Source organism: Neolamprologus brichardi, chromosome 6, assembly GCF_056152115.1.
Source record: "Neolamprologus brichardi isolate AB-2024 chromosome 6, ASM5615211v1, whole genome shotgun sequence".
In the NCBI taxonomy this organism is placed as follows: Eukaryota; Metazoa; Chordata; class Actinopteri; order Cichliformes; family Cichlidae; genus Neolamprologus; species Neolamprologus brichardi.
This window is the reverse complement of record NC_142109.1, coordinates 29,509,783-29,532,606: the sequence shown is the minus strand read 5'-3', so window position 1 is coordinate 29,532,606 and position 22,824 is coordinate 29,509,783. Positions and strand designations below refer to the sequence as shown.

Genomic DNA, 22,824 nt, shown 5'->3' with positions numbered 1-22,824 from the left:
TTGTATCATATCTATCTAATAGACTCCAATTTGTACATGTAAATGGAGAGTCCTCTTCACACACTAAGGTCAATTATGGTGTTCCACAGGGTTCGGTGCTAGGACCAATTCTGTTTACATTATACATGCTTCCCCTAGGCAGCATCATTAGAAGACATAGTATCCATTTTCACTGCTATGCAGAAGACACCCAACTCTATCTGTCCAGGAAGCCAGGTAACACACACCAATTAGTTAAACTGCAGGAATGTCTTAAAGACATAAAGACCTGGATGGCTGCTAACTTTCTCTTAATTCAGATAAAACTGAGGTTACTGTACTCGGCCCTGAAAATCTTAGAAATATGGTGTCTAACCAGATTCTTACTCTGGATGGCATTACCTTGGCCTCCAGTAACGCTGTGAGGAACCTTGGAGTCATTTTTGACCAGGACATGTCTTCAACACACAACAATTATGTAAGACTGCTTTCTTCCATTTGCGCAACATCTCTAAAGTTAGAAATATCCTGTCTCTTAGTGACACTGAAAAACTAGTTCATGCATTTATTACTTCCAGGCTGGACTACTGTAATTCATTATTATCAGGATGTCCTAAAAACTCGCTGAAAAGCCTTCAGCTAACGGTCGCAGCAGATGGCTGCCCCTCCCTGAGCCTGCTCATAGGGGGTCAGATGATTGTTGGGTTTTTCTCTGTACCTATGAAGCGCCTTGAGGCGACTTTTGTTGTGATTTGGCGCTATATAAATAAAATTGAAGTGAATTGAACCTTCATGGATAATAATCATGATCCAGTATTATTATCAGTGTTGGGAAGGTTACTTTTAAAATGTATTCCATTACAGAATACAGAATACATGCCCCAAAATGTATTCTGTAACGTATTCCGTTACGTTACTCAATGAGAGTAACGTATTCTGAATACTTTGGATTACTTAATATATTATCATGCTGTTTACAACTATGTGAATGTACTATTGCTGTGATTTATTACTGTTACTGAAGGTCCGCGGCTCCGAACCGTAGTAAAGGGACCTCTGGCTAATACGGTGGGTTCTGTGTCGGGCTCGTAGCCGAAAAATAGCTTTACTTTGTTGTCTGGGTCAACTTTGCTTGCGAGAGACAGAGAGAGGCGTTGAAAGGCTGCTCCAACGGAACTTATTGTTTTTGGAGGAAAACACGAACACGTGTACTGTCGAGTCTTAATAGCTTACTTACAGCTGGGCTCGTCAGGCACTCTTCTTGGCTGCAGTGGTTATTATTATATTTACATGCTTCCAGCTCCTGTTTTTGCTTGATGACAGCTCGTACTTTTCCTTTTTCTCCCTCCCTCGCTCACAGACACATAATGGGTATGGCAGTCCATTCTCACTGCAGCACCCGACTACACTGCCTATGATGCTACATTCTTTAGAGCTATACCTGTAGCATTCTGCCTATTAGCTTAGCACAACAACAACAAAAAGGCGCTCTCTCACCCAGGAAACACGCAGAGAGAGAGCGGCACCCTGTAACCATGGCAACCGTAACGCTGCCGCCTGGAACAACAGAACATAGCTGTCAAACAAAACCCAAACAGTCCTCACCTGTGACAATATGAAACAGGGAAGTACCGCCGTGTAATCCATTTATTTCAACAAAGTAACTGTATTCTAAATACCACCCTTTTAAACGGTAACTGTAACGAAATACAGTTACTCATATTTTGTATTTTAAATACCTAACGGCGGTACATGTATTCCGTTACTCCCCAACACTGTTAATGAATAACAGGTTTACAAAGTGGTGAAAGTCATAAACCTGCTTATGTTGTAGTAGAAAGGTTTAAACATAAAGATATAATTAAAGTACCCCAAAAAGGCAGTTATTATACAGAATAATAATCAGTGTTGGGGAGTAACGGAATACATGTACCGCCGTTACGTATTTAAAATACAAAATATATATATAATAATATTCTTATTTCGCCACTGTGACTACAACTGAAAAACACAGTTGTAATCTCTGTCCTTGGTAGCCTGTGTTATTATAGCCCCCTGAACGGACCCTGTCACTACTGCCAGTGATTTTGTGCAGAGAAGATTTAGATTTGAAGTCGACTCTTTGATCTGTGGCCCTTGAGATGCTGGATCTATTAGCCTTGCCATGATGTAAAGAAGACATTATTTGACAGAGAAGCCTTCGCACTTCACGGTCTGGTTGTTCATAAAAGCGTCACTTGAGGTAAGATCCTCGCGGTGAAGCGGACAAATTCCTCTGGACGTTCCTGCCCCGCCCCTTCAACGCTGCTTCTGTTTTTCACGTAAAAGGGGGGCGTAGTAAATTTAAGCAAAAGGAAGCTATCTTTGCGCCGGCTGTCAGTCCAGTCACCAGTTACAGCTGTATGGTGTTTGCCAAGCAAGTATCCTAGCAATGATTTTGTGTTTTTATAGCGTAAATTACACGAGAAACGTAAAGACTCGGTGGTAGGTGAATACTGTTATGTGGAGAGAGTGAAGATACGCGTTTAGCTAGCACATCACAGTCAGTCGTTTTGTGGTTAAAAGGATTTGAAATAGGTTTTTATTTTCACTTCACGGGGTAACGGCAGCTAAAATAATGCTAAAGCTGTTTTTAAGACATGTTCGTCGCTTTCCGTGGGTTACCAACGTGACACTGTACGGCTGCCTGTTCGCCGGGGGGGACTTCGTCCACCAGTGGTTCTCCGGGAGGGAGACCATCGAGTGGAGACAAACACGGAACGTCGCGGTGGTCGCGTTTAGTTTCCATGGCAACTTCAATTTCTTCTGGATGCGTTTCCTGGAGAGGAGATTTCCCGGGAACTCTATCGGGATGGTGATGAGGAAGCTGTTCCTGGACCAGACGACGGCGGCGCCCCTCGCCACCAGTGTCTTCTACACAGGTCGGTGGGCTGTGGGAGGCACAGGCTGGAGGATTTCTGACGGCGGTTAATGGTTAATCTCACAGCTGATCGCCTCTCTGTCCATTTGTAACCAGACCCATGCCCTCTCTGGGCTCCTTTCATGTGGCGTAATATCACCGCTTGTTCCTTGTCTCGTGACACAGACGAGCAGAGGTCAAGTGAAAGACATGAAGGAGTGGATTATTACCACTAACTGGGCGGACTACGACTGATACTGCCAGCAGATATTGCTTCATTACAGTGGTTTACTTTAAATGGGAAGTGATAAAATTCCTCCCTATCAGAACACGTATTACAAAGGGATCTCAATCCTAGCAAGTTTTTAATAATAAATCCACAAAAAAAAAAACTAATCAAAGAACACATGCTTATTTAAACATTTGACATATCTGCTGTCAAAGCTTATGATTACAGCTTTGAGAGTCGAGTCAAAGACTTAAATAACATTTAATTAAAAATAATCGGATGAACAAAGACTTAAGCAAGCAGAAAAGGAGAGCCAAGTCAGATTAAATGGAAAACAAATACTGAAAATAATACAAATGTGAAAAATGAAATCAGAATAGCATACTTTTTTGCTAGATTTAATTAGATTTTTATTATTCATCCAGAGCTCAAAAGAAATCCTCCAGAATGTACAAATAAGATTATAAGCGGGTTGTAATTTTCCTTGCAAAATACATTTTTGTTCATCAAATGACTAAAAATAACAGGAAATTGATTAGAATTTTCTTTAACATGCAGACCATTTGAGTTCTTGTATGTAGTCACTCCCCTAGAATGGCTCATTACAAGCCACAAAACCCCCCTGATTTTAGTGTTTATGTTCCCCAGTATGTGCTGATGTCGAGACATAATGCAGGGGGAAAAGATTTTTTGGGGGGTACCGTAGAAATGGTTTTATTCAGCAGAGCAGAGCAGCTCAGTTGTTTTACAGTATTCATTACTGCTGAGCAAAAGTTGTTGTGGACTCGGGCGGTATTTTCACAATAAGCTATTGTGTAGCTTGTGCTTTCATGAGTTCCAGAAGTGTCAGTAAGGCTCCAATCCACTCAGATACAATCATAACAATATACAGCAATATTGCTGGTATAAATTTATCAGAACTTGTTATTGCAGTCTGTCACAAAACCTTTCTTTTGTAACTTCTTCTCTAAAATTACTTCTACTGCTCAAAAAAACTACAGATTTTATAACTATAACCTTAAATGTTGAAAGTGGAATAATCGGTGTTATTTATTAACTATTGAAAGTTAAATTAAAAATGAACTAGAATCAAGATAGTATAGTAAAATTAATATTTTCCCTTTTTTGTTAGGGAATAATAACCAATACATGCAAGACAGATTAAAGAATTTATTCAGAAATGGAGATGGATGGATTTTTTAAAGCCAGACCAGCACGTTTAGTTAAACACTTAAACGACCTAACATGGATCTATTTGACTCACTTCAAATGTGGAAACAGTTGAATCCTTAAAAATTGAGATACAGAAATTAATGTATTTTTTTATTTTTTTATATTTAATGTATTAATGTATGGATTAGACTCAGATGACCCATCATGCCAGAATGAAATCCCAGCAGAGATATGATTTAGGACAGCATGCCCCGGAGTCTAAACGCTGCTGATGGTGAAAATGAATACAGAAGCTTTAATAGAGTTCTGGCTGAGGGGTTTAAACAAGATGGGGTAGAGGTGGGTTCTGTGGGAACAGAGATTTAAAACATGCAAAGCAGAGGCTGATTGGCAAAAGAAGGCCGGTGAGAAAATGACTGGACTAGAGTAATGACGTCAGTATTGAGATTGACGGTACAGGGAAGCAGTAGTCGTGTAGAAAACAGAAAAGCAGCTGAACACACAGGGAGGCAGGCAGATAAGTGATTACATCCTCATTGAACTTGCGCATAAGCTTCATAAACTCTATAATGATAGTGGAAAACAGTGTACACTGGGTTATTGTACTAATTTTTGTTTCAAATGTGGCTATGTTTATCAAGATCTTCAAAAAACATGACATGATTATTTAATATGTTTATACTGTACAAACTGCATTGGTCTTCCTGCACTGCCTATAAATCAGTCAAATCTCATGTGCCTCCAGGTGTCAGTTTCTTGGAGGGCAAAGAAGACATCTTGGAAGACTGGAGAGAAAAATTCCTGAATACTTATAAGGTGAGTCACAGACACAGGCTGTTATTTTCTAAAGTCGTGACAGTTAACAGTACCTGTTTCAAAGCAGAAGAGTCCAATGTGTTGAGTGCTCAAATCCCAAACATCCGCAGTCTTATTGGTACAAACCGTTTATTAGGTGCTCTTCTGATTATGTTTTCTAGTTCTTATTTTGTGCTTTGTTTGTATCTCTCTTCTCAGACAGGGCTAATGTTCTGGCCATTCATGCAGGTAAATATCAGCATCATCATCATCACCTTATGTCCATTAATATAATTGGGTGAAGCTATGTAGAGTAATTGTGCAATAAAGTTCAGGGACGAAGGGTATATATAAAAACATTTTTACACACATTTTTTAGTGGCTAAACAAAGTGACCTGAGCATCATTTATTTAAAATGTTACATATTCTGAGTAAGTACAGTATAATAAGAGGGACAGCTCAATGTCAACCAAAAGCATTTAATTTTATGTAATGTACTAGTTATTTATAATTAGAGCTATTTGTATGTATTACAGCTATTTTTGTTGTATTTTGTAACTTTGTAATGTATTGCATTATTTATGTTAATTTAGCTGGTAACTTTTGTTACTGTCTTGGAGCAACTGTGACCACGTATTTTTCTCTGGGAAACAGTATTCTGACTCTGATTCAATGATCTGCTTTGCTACATTTGAACTATCAAAGTCCATACAGTGAGATCAGCAGAGCAAGGGGCACATGAAGGTTCAGGTTTAGACATAACAAAAAATAAGGACAATGCCAAGGTAGGAAGTAACACATGAAGAAAAACAAAGCTTAAGAAATAACCAAAAGACAAAAAGGTAAATGTGGAGAAATGAAGGCTCACACTAAACACGAAGACAGAGACGGGGGAACAAGGAGGACAAATGCATTAGCATTAAAGGATGAGGCAAAGGAGAGAACTGAGAGGGGAATCACTGAAGACACTTAGCACAAGTAATAAACTCAAAGTAGAAACTGAAACTTAAACAGAAAACCCAGCTAAATGGGCATCCAAAAAACTCCATGAAAACCAGAGAAGAAACCTAAGTCAAATACCACAATAAAGTTACAGTTCATTGTACTGCATTAGCAGCAGAAACATGAATCAAAACACAGGATTGTAAAATGATAGCTTATTACTATGAAACTATGAAGTAAAAACAGAAATAAAATATCCTGTAGTATCACAAAAATCAATCTCACCTTCAAAAATGGCGGTGGGCTCAGTGGGTGAGCAAGCGACGATATGCTGTATGACCAGTAGGACCGGGTTTGAATCAAACCCTTAGCCCTTAGCTGCATGTCTTCCCCTCTCTCTCCCCACTTTACTGTCTATCTACACCCTCTCTATCCAATAAAGGCTAAAAAAATAAAGGCTAAATACGTATCTGGGGAAGTGTTTTTCTGTGTTTCTTACGTACTGTATTGGGTCATTGTCCACACCTTTTACCCTCCAGTTGCTATCCATACCACTGTGTTAAATAGCAATCAGTAGACATTTATGACATAATAGTGATGACGATATGCTGTTATCTCAATTTCTCTCAGTTTCTGAACTTTGCCTTGGTGCCTCTGTATGTGCGGACCACCTTCACTGGCTGCTGTGCCTTCATCTGGGCCACTTTCTTGTGCTTCTCACGTCAGACCGGTGACGGCACAGCTGGTGCTGCGCTGGCGTGGATGTTCCCTCATAAAGAAGATGATGCCGAATACACTAAAGAGAAAGTAGACCCAGAAGACAAGGTGGATGCCCCCAGCAAAGGGGCAAGACCATGTAAACCCACACAGTAGCAGAGTCAGTCGCTTTTATGGAAGGCGACAGAACGTCAGCTGGACTAGTGGACTGCGGTCTAACTCAGCTGATGTTACACTAACACTGCCAAGGTCACAGGTCGAAGACTCGGTGAGATAAGAGTGAAAGTGCTGAAAAAAATTCCAGCATCTTGAATGTATATGCAGAATATTTTATTATTTATGCAGTATATTAGCTCTGTGGGAAAACATTCGGATCTATCCTTCCATACCACAGTGACTATGACCATCGGCTCTTTTGTTCATTTTTATTAATGCCATCTTGTGTTTGTTCCACAAGTAAGGTCCTTTTTTTAAAAAAAAAATTAACTTGATTTGCTTGATTTGCACCAAAGTGAAAAACTGAATAGTGTACAAACGATTTCCACCATGTGGACACTGGCAGCTAATTTATTAGCTTAGAATTTTAATTAATGATGATTTGAGTCGCATTTTAAACATTTAAATCTCAGCTTAACCTTTCATCTTTGGCTGAAAGAGTGCCTGATCGCTAAGAAATATCCCAAATGTTTCCAGTTTACATTTTAGTACATGATGTACCGACATACCCAGGTACCAGTTAGGATTGTCACAATGTACGATTTTTACCTCGCATGATTTTCATGGTCAAAATAATTCACTGATATTATTACAAAATCCATAAAAAACATCAACAAAAATAAAACTAAAGCAACAACAAAGTTTGTAGGAATAGCTGTACAAACATGAAAGTAATAACAACCACAAAATTATCATAATTTCAGTTTTAAATATCACTGTTATTATGAATAACATCTATCATGACACCTCTAGTACCAACAATATGTGATATTGTTTTATATGTTTGTATTATCAATTTATAGGTGAATCATTTTTACATAAGAATGCTAATGAACTGAGTGCACAGTATGAATCCATTCAAGCACAAGAAAAATGTAATCAGCACTAAAACAGATCTGAAAACACAGTTTTGATTTGCACATTTTCAGTCATCGTCATTTCACTATTTAATATGCAGTACTGAGAAAGTTATGGGTTATGCCGTGTTGGTCTAATAAAAACTGGGAAAGCTTGTCTCAAACATTCATTTACTTGAAAGGAAGAAATGTTGCCTGCCTGTTTTTGTAACCTTTGTTAATATTATACCATCGCATGGGCTCAACCATCTCTATAAATATTACTTTATAGATACTTTATAGAACTTGCCTGCATAAAACATGTTAAATCAGACGCCTCTGGCTTTTATAAATCGAGTGCAGCTAGAGTACAGCAGTTTGTTATGTTATATATAGACTTTAATGGCATACTTCTCTTTTCTGTTTCACACAGATAATTAACTTTTTCTTTCTGTTTCCATGTACTACTGGAATTTATGGAGAGCGTTTTTGGTACGTTTGAGCCTAAAATACAGTTTGCGATTACATATTCATTCTGAGTGTGTGTGGCTATAACATTTCATCTGTCTCACAAGGCGAAATTAGTGCTGTTAATAACATATTAATATATGAAGCACTGCTGGATCTGAGGTAAAGAAAAACATTTTAATCACTACTGTATCTTTTATCAGAGATTGGAGTGTATGTTTCTTAATAATAACTTCCGATTTCCTGACTGTATGTGTGCTGATACCCTGGAGCTGAAATGTCCAAATGTTTCTTTGCTATTTTTCCACAGTCAAAACCTTCTGTTTTTACTGGTTTTGTTGTCACAGAGCACAAAGGGCTGCTGTTGACTGTGAAAACTCATCTAATTACTTCTGCACTAACCGCTGGAAATATAGTAATAATATTTATTGTTGAATAAATCGAAAAAATGTCATTAATTTATTGTTGGATTTTTTTCTTTTTACTGAGCACAGTGAGAACACCATTGTAGCTACACAAGTGAAATGGACATTAATGAGCTTGGTCTTGTACCTACAACAGAACAATGGTCAATAGCCTCACAGGTTTCTTCACAAAAGGTGCCTTTTGTTTGTTTTGGCTTGAGTTCAAGAGGAAAATCCCTCCTATGGATTACTTGCCATTTAGATGGACTACAAGTATTTTGAGAATATGTCAATCAAAGCTTGTATATAAAGCACTTCCCACTCATAGTTGAACTCTATAGCCTTTGTACGCACTTTTGCAAGTTAGTAAACTTAAACAATGAAGCTTCCTTTTTTCCATTAAAGTGGTTTCTAAATTTGTAACAGATTGTTCAAAAAGATGTTTGCCTGATTTTCCGTAAAGCAAACTGACCAACTGTGTGAAGTTGTCAGTTTTATATGCATGTGAGTCAAAGAAAAGCCTAAGGAGACAAATTGTTGAAGCGCTCTCACCAGAGACACCAGAGACATTAACTTGCAATACACTGAATACAATCATCAAAAACATTAATGTTTACTATGAAAATTAGTGGGCCTATTGTTTTCAGATAACGTATCCTTACTTATCCCTTAAGTTGGGAAACGGATTTATTACAACAGTTCACTAAGTTCATCATAACGAGTAACAAAATAGCTGAAAAAGCAGAATAATAAAAATATTTCAATAAAATGACAGCGTTGTTCATATATATATATATATATATATATATATATATATATATTTATTTATTAGTGTGTATGCGCGCGCACTTCTATTCAGTGGAAAGCCTGCATTTGCGAAAGACGGATTAGTGGAAGAAGAAACATAAATAAATTTGTATATATAATTGTATATATATGAAATTTCAATTACTAAATAAAACATAGGTAAATATTTAGATTAGGTTGTGTGTTTTATTTTTTAATTTATTTTTCCCTCTTCTCTCAATGCGTTCTCGGTGATAGTGGGTGTCTCCCAGCCTTTACATTCCTGGCCGCACTGCGCATGCTCTCTACATCCTCTCCAGCCACACGAAGGACTTGAAACCTCGAATAAAGATGCTCAACGTCTCGGGTCGCTGGAGCCTTGTCACCGGGTGAAATTTGACTTATCTGAAAGGTCGCACAGACTCAGAGACGAGACGCAGAAGGACGACATCGTTTCTCGGTTTCGGCGCGCGTGCACTCCACCGACATGGAACTGAAGAAATCTATATCGGACACCGAGCGCGCGCTCAGGAGCTACGGAGCTGTGTCGGAAACGGCGTGGACAACGGACAAAGGTGAGCGTCGTCAACGAAAAACAATAAAATAAAAGGGAATAAAGACAAAAACGGGAGGTGTGTGGCGGGAAACGGGCAGCTATGGTCTCAGCTTTTCTTCAGTGTGTGTTTCGCTGTCAGGATGCCCAGTCAGCACTTAGAGTTTAAATGGTTAAAGCGTGACTCACAAAAGGTTTGGGATGGGATCAATAGCGCTGCCTTGGTACTAAAAAGCGTATTACGTCCCTTATGTGCAAACCGTGGGTAGCATATTGCGCCCTTTGTTAATGAATTTTAACCACTAAAGGTCTCGGACGCAGCGCATTTGCAAACTTGTGGTTATTTGATTGTGAGGTGATAAGATGCAGCAGGAGCACTAGCTCTGAGTGATCACCCTGCTCCTCTGCTCTAATCAGTGTACGTATATCTATATGAAAGGGCTCAAGAGGCAGCTTTAAAAAATGTTGTTATTAACTCTATTCCCCACTTTCAGTGATTATTTATGGGATTCATTTTGCGTAGCTGTGTTGGTGAGACTCACAAGTACCAATAATAAATATAACAACAACAAATTAAGGCTAATTTGTTGTTGTGATAATAGAGCATAAGCTGCAAAAACGCCAAACAAGACATTAAATTCAACATCACAAGATCCTGTCTTATTTGCTGCATATAAAATGCACACTTTCTCATTTATTAAGTAGTGTCTGAAGTAGCTCAGAGCTCTGTCTCCTCTTCAGATAGCTTTTTTTTCTTCAGCAACTGATGAAAATCTATTCAAATTAAAGTGATATGAAAAAAAGAGGAAAATCCTCCCCATGGAAAGCCAGAATCAATCAAATATTTGCTTGGCATTCATGGTTGTTAGATGATTGATTAATCTATTTTTATGTCACATGCCTAATGGATTTCATCTTTAGTCAATACCACGCATGTTAGATGATAAAATGAAATGGTTGTTTAGTTTTAATGCTGATTTGGATTTTAATGCACAGTCATGATCAAATGAAATCATTCAAACGCAAAGCTTCGGGATGGGCATAAAGCAGCAAAAACAGAGTTTGTTTACATCGTCTTAAATGTTTCTGTTATTTTGTCCCCTTCTCGTGTGATAAAAAGTGTTTTAGTGACGTCGCTGAATGACGAAGCTAGAGAAATATAAGAGACTTAAGAAGTGTCCCTCCTGATTCCAGTCATCATCATCACAGGGGAGTAGTGTGTGAAGAAACTTCCAGATTAAGTCTGAGAAGAAAATGCAGAGGATATTTTTAGAAACAGATCCAGCCATTGCTCTCTCGCTCTCTCGTTCTCTTTCTGCTACAAAGACAAACATACAGGCAGAAAACAACACATAGGTACAACAAAGGCAGCTCCCTGCAGGTTTGTGTCCATCTATTAGGCAAATAGCACACGTGTTTGCCTTGCACTTTCTATTTTATGCCCACCATATGTTTTTTTTTCTTCTTTTTTTCCCACTGGAGGGGGGTGTGGTCCAGCAGCAGTGTGTACAGTGTGACTGCAGCATGTGTCAGAGGGTGTCTGCATTTGATGTCATACAGGCACTGACATTTCCCTGTTGTTAAACCCCATGTGGCTGCTGCAGTACACACGATCCTGACTCCCAGGGTTGTTTTAGCCTCATTAAGTCATAATCTTGAAGTACACCAATGAGCCAGTTAGTTTTAGTGAAACTGGGGTAGTTCAGGTGTGGTTTACATTGGCTGGCAATGTGAGGAGCAAAACTTCCCTCTGATTTTGTTGTTAACCTTACCTGTCTCTAAAGGAAAGCGCCACTTTTAATTATATTAGCATTTAATTACTTATAGTGTTTTTAGTGCTCAGTAGGTGTTAGCGGCATGTTGGGTTCAGAGAGAGCTGTTAAGACATTATTGAGCTGGCACTTTGCCACTTTTAATGGTCTGGTCAGGACCTAATGCAGCTTGGTGTTATTGATGATGAACACGTGGCTGTAAGCGAGGAAGAGGAACGTGCGAGGAAAAAGCAAGAAACAGTAAAAAAAAAAAGAGGAGATAGAGGAAACGCGTGTAAAACTTTAGTTCGTATCTTGCTGATGCAAACTTTCGCAACTGCGTCTTTTGTCAGCAGACGTGTCAGATGGTGATTCAACATCAGCAAGGCACAAACAAAGTGCGCCCTCCTGTGCAGACTTCTGTCTGCTGTGGTGAGTCAGCTCCATCCTCAGCAAGCATCCATGAAAAGTATCACAAACGCACACTGCAGTTAGTGTTGCTGCAGGAGGACGGAGGGCTGATCCCGACCCTCTAATATTACCGTACATACTTTGAATAAATCATGCGTCAGAGTGTGTTATAGACGCAAATAACTGTTTAATCAGGTGTATTGTGACGTGGCATCTGTAGTCTGGACATTATGTCCTGTTGTCCTGGCATCACTTCACACCCTGAGTGGGAAGAAGGAAAGACAGACACTTAGAATACTTGTAATTTCCATATGGAGAAGTGAGTATTTATATGAGAAGATCGAGTAAAGTACACTATATAACTGTCTTCTGAGACACTTTTACGCAATAGTATTTTTATCATAACAATACTTTTATGTAATTTCCAGCTTAGTATGTTTATTAATCCATCCTACTAGAGTAGCTTTGCATAATTAGCAGTAAAAAAAAAATCTTTGTTTACTTTACACCGAGCTCCCCTTCAGCCAGGTACAACACTTTCCATAATGCAACTTTGTAAAGTTCTTCATTGGTCCCTTTGTCAAAGCCTTGGTGAACCAGGCTTTCTCTTCTGAGGAGGGAATCAGCACACCACAGTGCTAAACACTTTCACACACACAGAACATAGATAGGTTTTCCACATTGGCTGGATTTATGCTGCTGTCCGTATGCCGAGCCGCTTCATCAGGTGTTGCGGCATTTTTGTGGTCGGTGCATTGACGAGTGCAATAAGTGGTCTGTCTGTATAGTAGCTGCAATGTTTCTGCATGTTACTGGCAGAGATGGAGTGTGAGGTCAGTTCCAGCTTGGGAAGAAATCAACGAGAAGCCACAGCTGGTCATCGGTCCGTGCTGAAAGTACTTTTTCTGTCTCTTTGGAAAATACTTGTGATATATTCCTGGTTAATTCCTTTCTTATGGGCGATTGGGAGCTTTCAGAAAAAAAATCTGTAATTTATGGCTGAAGCACTGCTTTGATTTTAAACTTCAGATCACCTAACTCAATTACCCACACCTCTTTCTCACCAAATATCATGCTCTTGGGTGCAGTGATATGACATGTCACACCGAGAGGAGGTGAGAAGTGAGGTGACGGTATGAGAAAGTTTTCAAGGATGAAACGAAAGGAGTGAACTTTCCAATGCACATGTGACATCAAATCAAAGGAATGAGGAATTTACATTTTAGAGCTTTAATTAGACTTCCACTGGAAGTAAGCCATGTGTAGTACTTGTTCTCTGTAATTTAAACCAAGCAGGCATGGTTGAACTGTGAAGGAGTGTCCAGAGTGAATAAAACTATGGTTCAAGAATGTCTTGTAGGTCTGTCTTCTTTTATTGCATTGTTTTTCCTCTGTTTGTCTTCCCTCCCTCTTCCTCTCAGGTCACTCAGATGTGTCAATGGCAGAGAGCACGATGTCTCCAGAGGAGATCGAGGTGGAGATGGCTCGTATCCAACGCCTGCGGGAAGTCCTGGTGCGCAGAGAGTCAGAGCTGCGCTTCATGTGAGTGTCTGTGTTTTTTCTGAGACCAGAGGTTCGCCTTTTTTTGAGTTTTTTTTAACCGAGACACAGTTGATACTCTTAATACAACACAAATGCATGCGTGTTACTTCCTTCACACATACATTAAGCTTGCTGCTCAATATTTAGGGAAGCTGTTGATTTGTCCATTGATTATTCTGAGGGCTGGACATGCATGTAGCAGCTGAATGAGTCATCACTGATGGACTCACTGGCCGCTAAGCTTAAGGATTATAGATCACTGCTGAAAAAGAAGTTTTAACAGCATTATATACCCGCTCATTGTATCGTTTTAAAACTAAAAATGGAAATACAAGGCTTTGTTTATTTTTGTGCAAAACTATATCCACATTTCTCACCAATGAACCGTGTATTTTGGGGGGTAACTGCATGTTTAGTATCTGCCCAGTGATGGTCGAAGTATCAGATGAAGCTGATAAAGATTTAAAAAATCCCACAGCGTTGCACTGTAATAAAAAGCCCACTTGCAGGGCTTAATTAGGCCACCATGCTGCTTATGGTTATCTCTCTGCTGTCCGTCCTCACGTGCAGGCACAGACACACCAAGTAGCAGATGGCGTGTCAAAGGTTGCTGGAATCTACTAATACCGATGAGAGCGTAAAACACAAGGCAGAGGAGGGAGATATACAGAGCGAGGGATCTAGGAGGGGAGAAAGGAGAAGGAGGGAGGTGTAAAACACAGCAACTGGGATACATGCAGGGAGGAGGAGGAAGGAGGCAGGAGGCTGCGGATGAGTCATCGTCCTGATCTATCACAAGGAGAATTAAATCTGCTCCACACACACACACACACGCACACACACAGGGATTTAGGGAATAAAAAGGGAAAATGCCAAGGCCCCAAGGGTGAGACATGAGGGCTACAGGAAGCACAGAGAGCATGCATGATTGATTTTTTTTTTGTCGTTGTGTGTTTTCCGTCTCGACACACTTAACACACTCCTGATGTGTGAGCTCGAGGCTATGAAGTCTTAATGACAAGAACAAGAGCGGAGTTTATTCAACAACATCCAGCTATTGGTGATTATTTAGAGATTAACACTGAAACTGTTTGCTAATGAATTAATAAGTTCTGTGACAGAAATGAATTGAATGTGGGTAATTTATTCTGAATAATAAAAACCATTCAGAGTGCTTTGGTGGGCTCGCTTTTTAAAATGTTTGTTAACTGAATGTGTTTTGAATGGCTTTTTATATCAAGAGAAGTGATGTGAAGACTCTGTGTTGTACTGTGTGTTGTGCTTGAGGAAATTGTGGCAATCGTTTTTGTGTAGCAAAGCTGATAAAATGGCAGGTTCGGAAATTGGCAGCTTTAGAGATAAAGTCAGAAAATTAGTTGCAGAAAGCTAAATTCTTCACCTCATAAAGACTTAATATAAAAAAGCTCCGCTTGTTAGATTAGAAAATCCTTCAAACTAATTATCCAGCTCCTCTACATCAGATTATTATTTATTTTCTTCAGGATTTCTTATTATACAGTGTAGGTCTGCCTGACGTCATGTCAATCAGATAAATATGTCCGAAATAGAAGTGGAAGCAGCTAATAATATCAGTTTGTCTGTAATCTGATGGAAGCCAGCGCTTTACTTTTATTTCTCCCTTTTATCTTTTCAGGATGGATGACATTCAGCTCTGCAAAGACATCATGAGTTTAAAGCAGGAGCTAAGGCAGATTGTTGCAGTACCAGGTACAATTAACAGTCACTCATGGAAATTCTGCATCAAAATCAGGCGATAAAGAACTCACAGTTGTTCCTCTGCATGCAGAACTGTCCACACTCTCTGTTTAGACTTGACCAAAAATAGATCTTTTGATAGAAAGTGCAGCTCACAGGAGGCCTATTGGCTATGCGAGTATCACACTGATTTATAGGACGTGTCGTAACAATAAACGACGCAGGATTATTTGTAAGTCCCAGGGACACAGTGAAGTTATGAGGGAGAGCATACACACACTCACAAACACATAAACATCCATGCATCATCACTTTGAAGGAAACACAAGCTGAGGGAGGTTTTCCAGGCAAAGAGTCTAAAATGAATTTCAGTAAACACTCATTTACTGCCTGCATGTTTTCATTGTGCAAAAACGGAATCAAATATTAGCCTACAGTCACTTCCAGCGTTGCCTGTATCAGAAATGCAGCGAGAATGTGCTGAAGTGGCTGACTGACGTCAGCTGCATCGCACATAGCAACCCAAATGCGTACATGAGGCTATGCATAGAGAGAACCTGGCAACAGCAGGAAAACACGCCTCCTCTGAGCGCATGTACATCATGTGTCAGTGTGTGTCAGTGTGTGTGTGCAGGAGGGGCTGGTGTCGTGTTCAAGGATGCACACATGAGGATCAGGACTGACCTGTCAAACGCTGCCTGGATTTTATTTTACCACTTTGACAACCCAGCAGCATATACGAAATAACAGAAACACCCTGACAATACAGTAACACATCCAGCATGCGTAGTTCTAATTTAACCTGTGTGAAGGCTAAATTTTTCCCGCAGCTTGAATGAAGTAAATCCTTGAAGGGAATCTGGTTCTCGACTAGTTTGATGTGTTTTTTTAAAGAATTTTCTCATTTAAATTCCTTGTGTATTTGTGGAAAATTTATAAGGAATCTTCAATATTGAGATCCAGATAGACTTAAAAAATAATCCCTTTTAATGGGCTCGGACTCACCTCTGACAGAATTACTTCTTTGGGAATGCGGCTAAGAAACAAGAAACCAAATCAGTCAAATAGCCCCCTTTGGAAGAAGTAACTGAAGTACAGCACAAACGTAAATCAGATAAAGAGTAGTATATAACTAGTTTTGCCAACATTGATCAACATAGAAGGCTGCGCAAGAAAAAAGTGTCTTGAGTTGAGGTGTGTTTTATTTTTTTCTAGCTTTAATTCATAGGAGAGAAGATATGTTACTTTCTTATCACATAAATTATTAATAGGATCACATTATAACATAGTGTTCCTTTTATTTTGTCCACTTGCCACCTAGTCTGCACTGTCCTGTAAAATCTCACTGACATTCCCTTGTGCCAAAAGTGTTGTGTATGCTGTTATGGGGGTTCTGGTATCCCATTACTCCACTCCAGGACAAAAGGAGTCATGTGACAGACCCAGCTACCTCTCCTGCGCCTGCTCCTCTGACTTTGGATTATGTGTCTAACCCGTGCATCCTTCAGGCTGTCCTGCCCCCTGGGAGCTTCGCTCTGTAGCTGCACTGCTCCATGTTAGAAAAAGCTGGTTTTAACAGTCATTTTTCATCCGCTTTTTCTCAAATAGCCTAGATATCAGCATTGCCAGACAGCCTACCTCTGCAGCCATGTGTCGATGTGTCCTTTTCTGTTTTTACATACATCTGATTTGGTCTGTTAGTGTATATTCTGTGCTTTGGAGTGTGAAGGTTAGCTCTTTGAGGCAGGACAATACTGATGCTTGCAGATGCTTAATCCTTCAGCCAGCAAAACCAAAAAGAAGGCTCACGAACATTTGCATAATTGAATGAGTGCCTTATTTGTTATAAATTATGCATGAGTCAGAATTAAGGATCTGTTTTGTGACGTGACTCAGTGTTAAAGAGAATCTGACATTCCTGTAGGGTCGGTCTGTAGACATCAGATGAGTTGCTGCTGTCCGTCTTATTTTCTTCCTTGTTTTCTCCCCAGAGAAAGAAAAAACCAAGAAGCACAGGCAGCGAGAAGAGGAACTGATCCTGAAGATCCATAAACTGGTGCAGAAGAGGGATTTTCTGGTCGACGATGCCGAGGTGGAGAGATTAAGGTACGGCCCTCCTAAGCTCTGAGCACAGCTCATATACGGGATGACGTCTCTGTGTGCTGACTGTCTGTTTACTCAGATACCGCTGGCTGTTTATTTCTTCATATGATCCTCATAGAAGAGTTGAGAAACAGCAGGAAGGAGACTCATTAGAGTAAATGTGTAGCGCGAATGTGAACTTGACTGAAGACGGCGAACAGGGGTCACTTCATCATCACAGCAGTGTTTAGCTGTGTGTGTGGGAGGGAGGCTGACTGATGACTGTGGCTCTGCATTGTCTGCTCCCCCAGATAACCCACAGAGTGTGACACAGAGATAACTTTCAGATAGGCAAGATAATGGGTTTAAATCACAGCGTGAACAAATGTCTGTGGGACTCAAAAGATTCATTTTGAAACTGTGCCTTCAGATTGTTCTGGGTTATTTCGGTGTCATTATAATCATTTTTTGTGACGGTACTGAGTCACAACCAAAGGGTCTTAAAAGTGATTATCTTCTATCAAAATCAGTCCAACCGTGTGTTCTCTTTAATTTCAGGTAACAGAGCTGCAAAGATAAATCTTTAATTTTACAGTCTACTGGGTCTACTGGGAGTTTTCCCCCACAGACATCTCTAGAGTTTATTGAGAAGATATCCAAAATGCCTTGCTGAAGCCCGAGGTCAATAGCCAGACTGCTTTAGGCTCATAGGAAGGCGAAAGTAATTCAAATAATAACTTGTTACAACACTATGCTGAAGAACATGTGTGAACATACAACATATTGAACCTTGAAGCAGATGAGCTGCAGCAGCAGAAGACCACACCAGGGGCCACTACTGTCACCTAAGAGCAGGAATCTGAGGCTACAGTGTGTCAGTTGGGCTGCTGCTGGTTATGTAATGATGTGAGGGATATTTTTATGATACTTCGGGGCCATTAGTACTAATTAAGCATGGTTTAAAGTGCCACGTCACCCGAGTATTGTTGCTTACCGTGATTTCCTGAACTTTACTCAAATTGTCTCTGCAGTCACCCGATCTCAGTCCAAAAAAACACCCCTGGGATGTGATAGCATCATGGATGTGTGAAGCCATCATGTCAATGTGGACCAAAATCTCTGAGCATCATGATGACAAGCTGTTTGTTGTGCTACAACAACTGTTTTAAAGTTGTTAAGGCAAAAGAGGTTCCATAATGTTACTAGTAAGGTGTCAATGATGACGTGGCTGGCGAGTGTGTGTTTCTATATTTCCTATAAATTTGTTTAGAGGAAGCATATTGAAACAAAAATCCTCATTTAGGTCAGCAGATGTCATTTTGTTGAGTGTTTGAAGTCCATGGTAGCCAACAAGGGTGCAGAGCAAGCTCCTTCCTAATATAATTTAGTGAGATACATGATTAAGTGTCTGAAAGACAGAGCAGATACAGAACCTAATAATAATCTTAATTTGTACTTCAATAAGGATGAAAGCATATTTATAGATCCTGATGACCAAAACGTCTCTGAATGTAGACCAGAGAAGGACAGAAAAACATTTTTATTATGCCTCCCTGGCTTCTGTATTCCAGCCAAGAATCTGTTTTCTTTCTTCGCCTCTTTTTGTCTTTAAATATATTTAAAACTGACCTCCGCCTCAAAGTGAAATTAACAGAAAAAATGGATTATTTGTTGATTTCTTCATCTTCATATTTTATTGCAGTTTGCAGGTTACAAGAGCTCATGACTGCTTTGAAAACAGAAATATTAGATATATAAAATGTGCTCAGTAGAGCTTACATTTTATTACTAAACTAATTATAGTTAATTCAGGACCACTGTAGTCCAAGGATTATTATTTCACTGAGCAGTAATTCATGTTTAGCAGCGTAGCTCTGTTCTGGAAGAGGTGCTCAAAATATTCTCAGCTTAGCTGTCAGCTGATCGGGTCTGGACTGTATTTGACAGATTTCTTTTGGACTAGTGCGAGTCCAGATACTGGTGGAGTTGATGTAGTTGGGTGACCGTGGCTCAGGGGGTTGGGAAGCGCATCTGAACCACCGGTTCGATCCCTGGCCTCTCTGTCCTGGTTGTTGTGTCCTTGGGCAAGACACTTCACCTACCGCCTACTGGTGTTGGCCAGAGGGGCCGATGGCGCGATATGGCAGCCTTGCTTCTGTCAGTCTGCCCCAGGGCAGCTGTGGCTACAACCACAGAGACAACCAAGAGACAACTGTAGCTTGCCTCCACCAGTGTGTGAATGCGAGAGTGAATGGGTGCCTTGAAAAGCGCTATATAAATCCAATCCATTATTATTATTAGTAAAGTCATGGAAACTTTGGCATCTAGGAGGATGAGGTGATGATTGAGAGGTGAAGGGTTAAACGTTGGTAGGTCTGAAAAGGAAGACTGACAGAAGGAGCGGAGAGTGAATGACCTGAAGAGTGTGAGCAGAAAGATAACATGACAAGTACAGGGACGTCAAAAGAGTGAAAGAAGCGATTTTGACAGAGTGGGAAAAAGAGGCAAGAAGGAGAAAGCGACAAATAGAATAGAAAGAGACAGAAAGTGTTCATACATACTCGGATAAAGACAGGAAGGAGCTGAACTGACTCCAAAGCTTCAAAACAAGTAAATATGTTCCACTGGTGTATGTAGGCAGTGGGAGTGGATAACCCTGATATGATTCTGACTGACCACGTGGCAGCCAGTTAGATCAAAGTCTGCACAAACGAAGGGGAAAGGTAACAGAGATAAAGCCTGTTTTTATGAAAGATAAGTCTGTAGTTGCTCAAAGTAATAAAAAAAAACCCTGGTTGTTTCAGACAGTAGGCTTCACCAAGGCCCACTATAAGATGAGGATTGTCTTGAACTGTAAAGCATGTGTGCTCACTTTAATAGAGATTAAGAAGAAAAATGCAGAGCTTGAAATGAACAGACGAAGGAATTTTAAAAGTTGGTAGTCTCTTAAAACAAAACACCCCCCCAGATGTTTAGCTTTGAAAATGAAAATGAATAGTTTTGAAAATACCAAAAACTGTGGCGCAGTCATGCTGTCCAGTCAGTCAGTCCGTCCAGTAGTGCTGCTTCAGTCAGATAAAAGCAGACATTTTCTGAATTTCATTCAGACTAAGATGTGGATGTTTTGCACCTCAGGGAGAAGGAGGAGGACAAAGAGATGGCGGAGTTCCTCAGGCTGAAGCTGATGCCTCTGGAACAGAAGCTCAAAGTCACACAGAGTGAGTGAGAGATTAAAAATAACTCATGCACACCATCTTAAAGAGACAAGAGCATTGCATGTGATTATGTCTCTTTTTTCCCCTCTCCCTTTACGACAAGATCCTCCAAAGCCCAAGAGACAAATCCCTGAGCCGCCTCCCAACAAGCCATCCATCACCAAGTCAGGAGCGGCCATCATTAAGGACTGCTGCGGAGCCACCCAGTGTGCTGTAATGTAACTGACCCAAACCTGCTTATGGCCCCGACCCTGTGTCAGACACCGCACTTACATCACACGACATGACGTACATCACTTCCTGTTACTCAGAGAGTCACAGTCAACCACGAAACTGTTCAGGTATCAGCGTCGTAGCTTAGTTTGCAAGAGGTTGGGAGCTGATCCCCGGTCGGTATTTAAGGGAAACTTTTATAGTAAGGAGCTTTTAACCAAGACCATGAAATAAAGGGAAAGGAAGCTGTGAAGAGAACTGTAAATAAAAACTATGTTAAAAGTGTTGATTTATTTGTTCAGTCAGTTTTCAGATTGGTTAATTCCATCATGACAGGTTCAATGAGGATGGATCTCATCTGCAGAGCTACAAGCACAATGTCCGTAAAGTGAACTGAATGCTGGAGTTCTCTGACAGGAAGAGAAAAGTTGATGTCTGACGACGGGTATTCATTCTTCATTTAGTGCTTAAAATCCAACCAGTGAATCTCTCAGTTGCTACATTTTATCATTTTCCCCAGGTGGGACAAACACAAGTGGCTCTGAAAAACAATATGGCTCCCTGTTAAGGGACTTATGCAAACTGATTTATATATGCTAATGAGGAGCGGGAGCCAGGTGGATGATTTTTTCTACAAGTGCTGAGCAATATTATCAAACAGCAGTTTAATTCTTATGGCATTTACAAATTAAACAAAGACTTAATGCTGAACAAACTAAGTTGCCTCTTTTCCACTGACGTGCTGCCAGTGCCCGTGTTGAACTGGTTCTGTATGACAGAGACTGAAGTCAGTGCCAAAAATCTGATACAATACTGTTGCCAAGCCGGAAGTTGAAACCGCTAACATCAGGGTGGAGATACAAGAAATATAGAGATTATTCACCTGCAGATTCTGTCCACAGTACCCCCCACCCCACTGAAATTACTCCAACCTTTGCTACATAACATCTGGTTCATTCTCAAACCTGTGGAAATGTCAGCTGGTTCTCAAAGGCTCTACGCAGCACGGCATCAGTGGAAACCAGATCAAAAATGAGCTCATATTAGGCTCAGTGCTAGTTAGCCATGTGCGTCCTGTAGGAGAGGTCCAATTATGTTTCTAGAAGTCTTCAAAAGGACAGTTTTCTCTATCCAATCTGGAGTGAGATCACCGAGAATGATCAAAAGAAAACTCTTATATATCAGAACAACATTTAAATGAAAATACGATGGGAGAAAAGTTAATTAATTTTGAGATGGCAAAAATAAATCCATGTACATCTTGAGGTGCTCTGGGGAGTCCTCTAAATCAAATGTTATAGATGGTAGTAGAATAAAACTGGAACAAAAATGCATCTAAACTTTTTCCAACACAATTTATAGAGCGTGCCAACTAGCATCCAGCCTAATGACTCACCTTTATAGTTTTCAGGAACCCCTTTCATGATGACTTTAATGCCTGTATATGCCAACACTTGATCTTCCATCATCACATTTACCCACCTCCCAAAATCAGCACATCAGAGGCCATATTAAGATCTGCATCATCAGCTGCCAGGAAGAGTTCACTGTGGTAGTGAGACATCATTCATCATCATTCTGGATATTGCAGAGAAACAACATGCATCCTTTGAACTTAAGTCTTGCGTTTTTAAAAATGATAAACTCCAGGAAATGAATGCAACTCTGCTGTAAATGCCTCCAATAGATGGTGTGTGTTTGAGTGTATTTAGGACTTTAGTGTGACTCATGTCAAGCAAAGTGTTGCTCTCTGTCACTTTACCTTTGTTCTGATAACTTAGCATTCTGTAGTTGTAGTGGATTTATGAAGGTCCTAATGTCAAAGTATTGAACAAATATGCAGAAAATAAGCTGAAACTACCTGTACATATATGTTTAAATAAAGAGCATCTTTCA

General features: G+C 40.0%; 2 protein-coding genes across 2 annotated transcripts; both read left to right on the top strand.

Annotated features, from left to right (window-relative positions):
- Nucleotides 1-1,941: 1,941 nt before the first annotated feature.
- Nucleotides 1,942-8,709, top strand: LOC102800161 (mpv17-like protein). The gene is made up of 4 exons (XM_006790626.2): nt 1,942-2,900; nt 5,026-5,096; nt 5,295-5,324; nt 6,649-8,709. The coding sequence occupies exons 1-4, from the start codon at nt 2,597-2,599 to the stop codon at nt 6,889-6,891; spliced, it is 648 nt and encodes a 215-aa protein (XP_006790689.2). The 5' UTR covers nt 1,942-2,596; the 3' UTR covers nt 6,892-8,709.
- Nucleotides 8,710-9,744: 1,035 nt separating this feature from the next.
- bmerb1 (bMERB domain containing 1) lies at nt 9,745-22,822 on the top strand. The gene is made up of 6 exons (XM_006790627.3): nt 9,745-10,020; nt 13,582-13,702; nt 15,357-15,430; nt 17,410-17,524; nt 20,636-20,718; nt 20,819-22,822. Exons 1-6 carry the CDS (start codon nt 9,933-9,935, stop codon nt 20,935-20,937), a joined length of 600 nt encoding a protein of 199 aa, XP_006790690.2. The 5' UTR covers nt 9,745-9,932; the 3' UTR covers nt 20,938-22,822.
- The last annotated feature ends 2 nt before the right edge of the window (nt 22,823-22,824 follow it).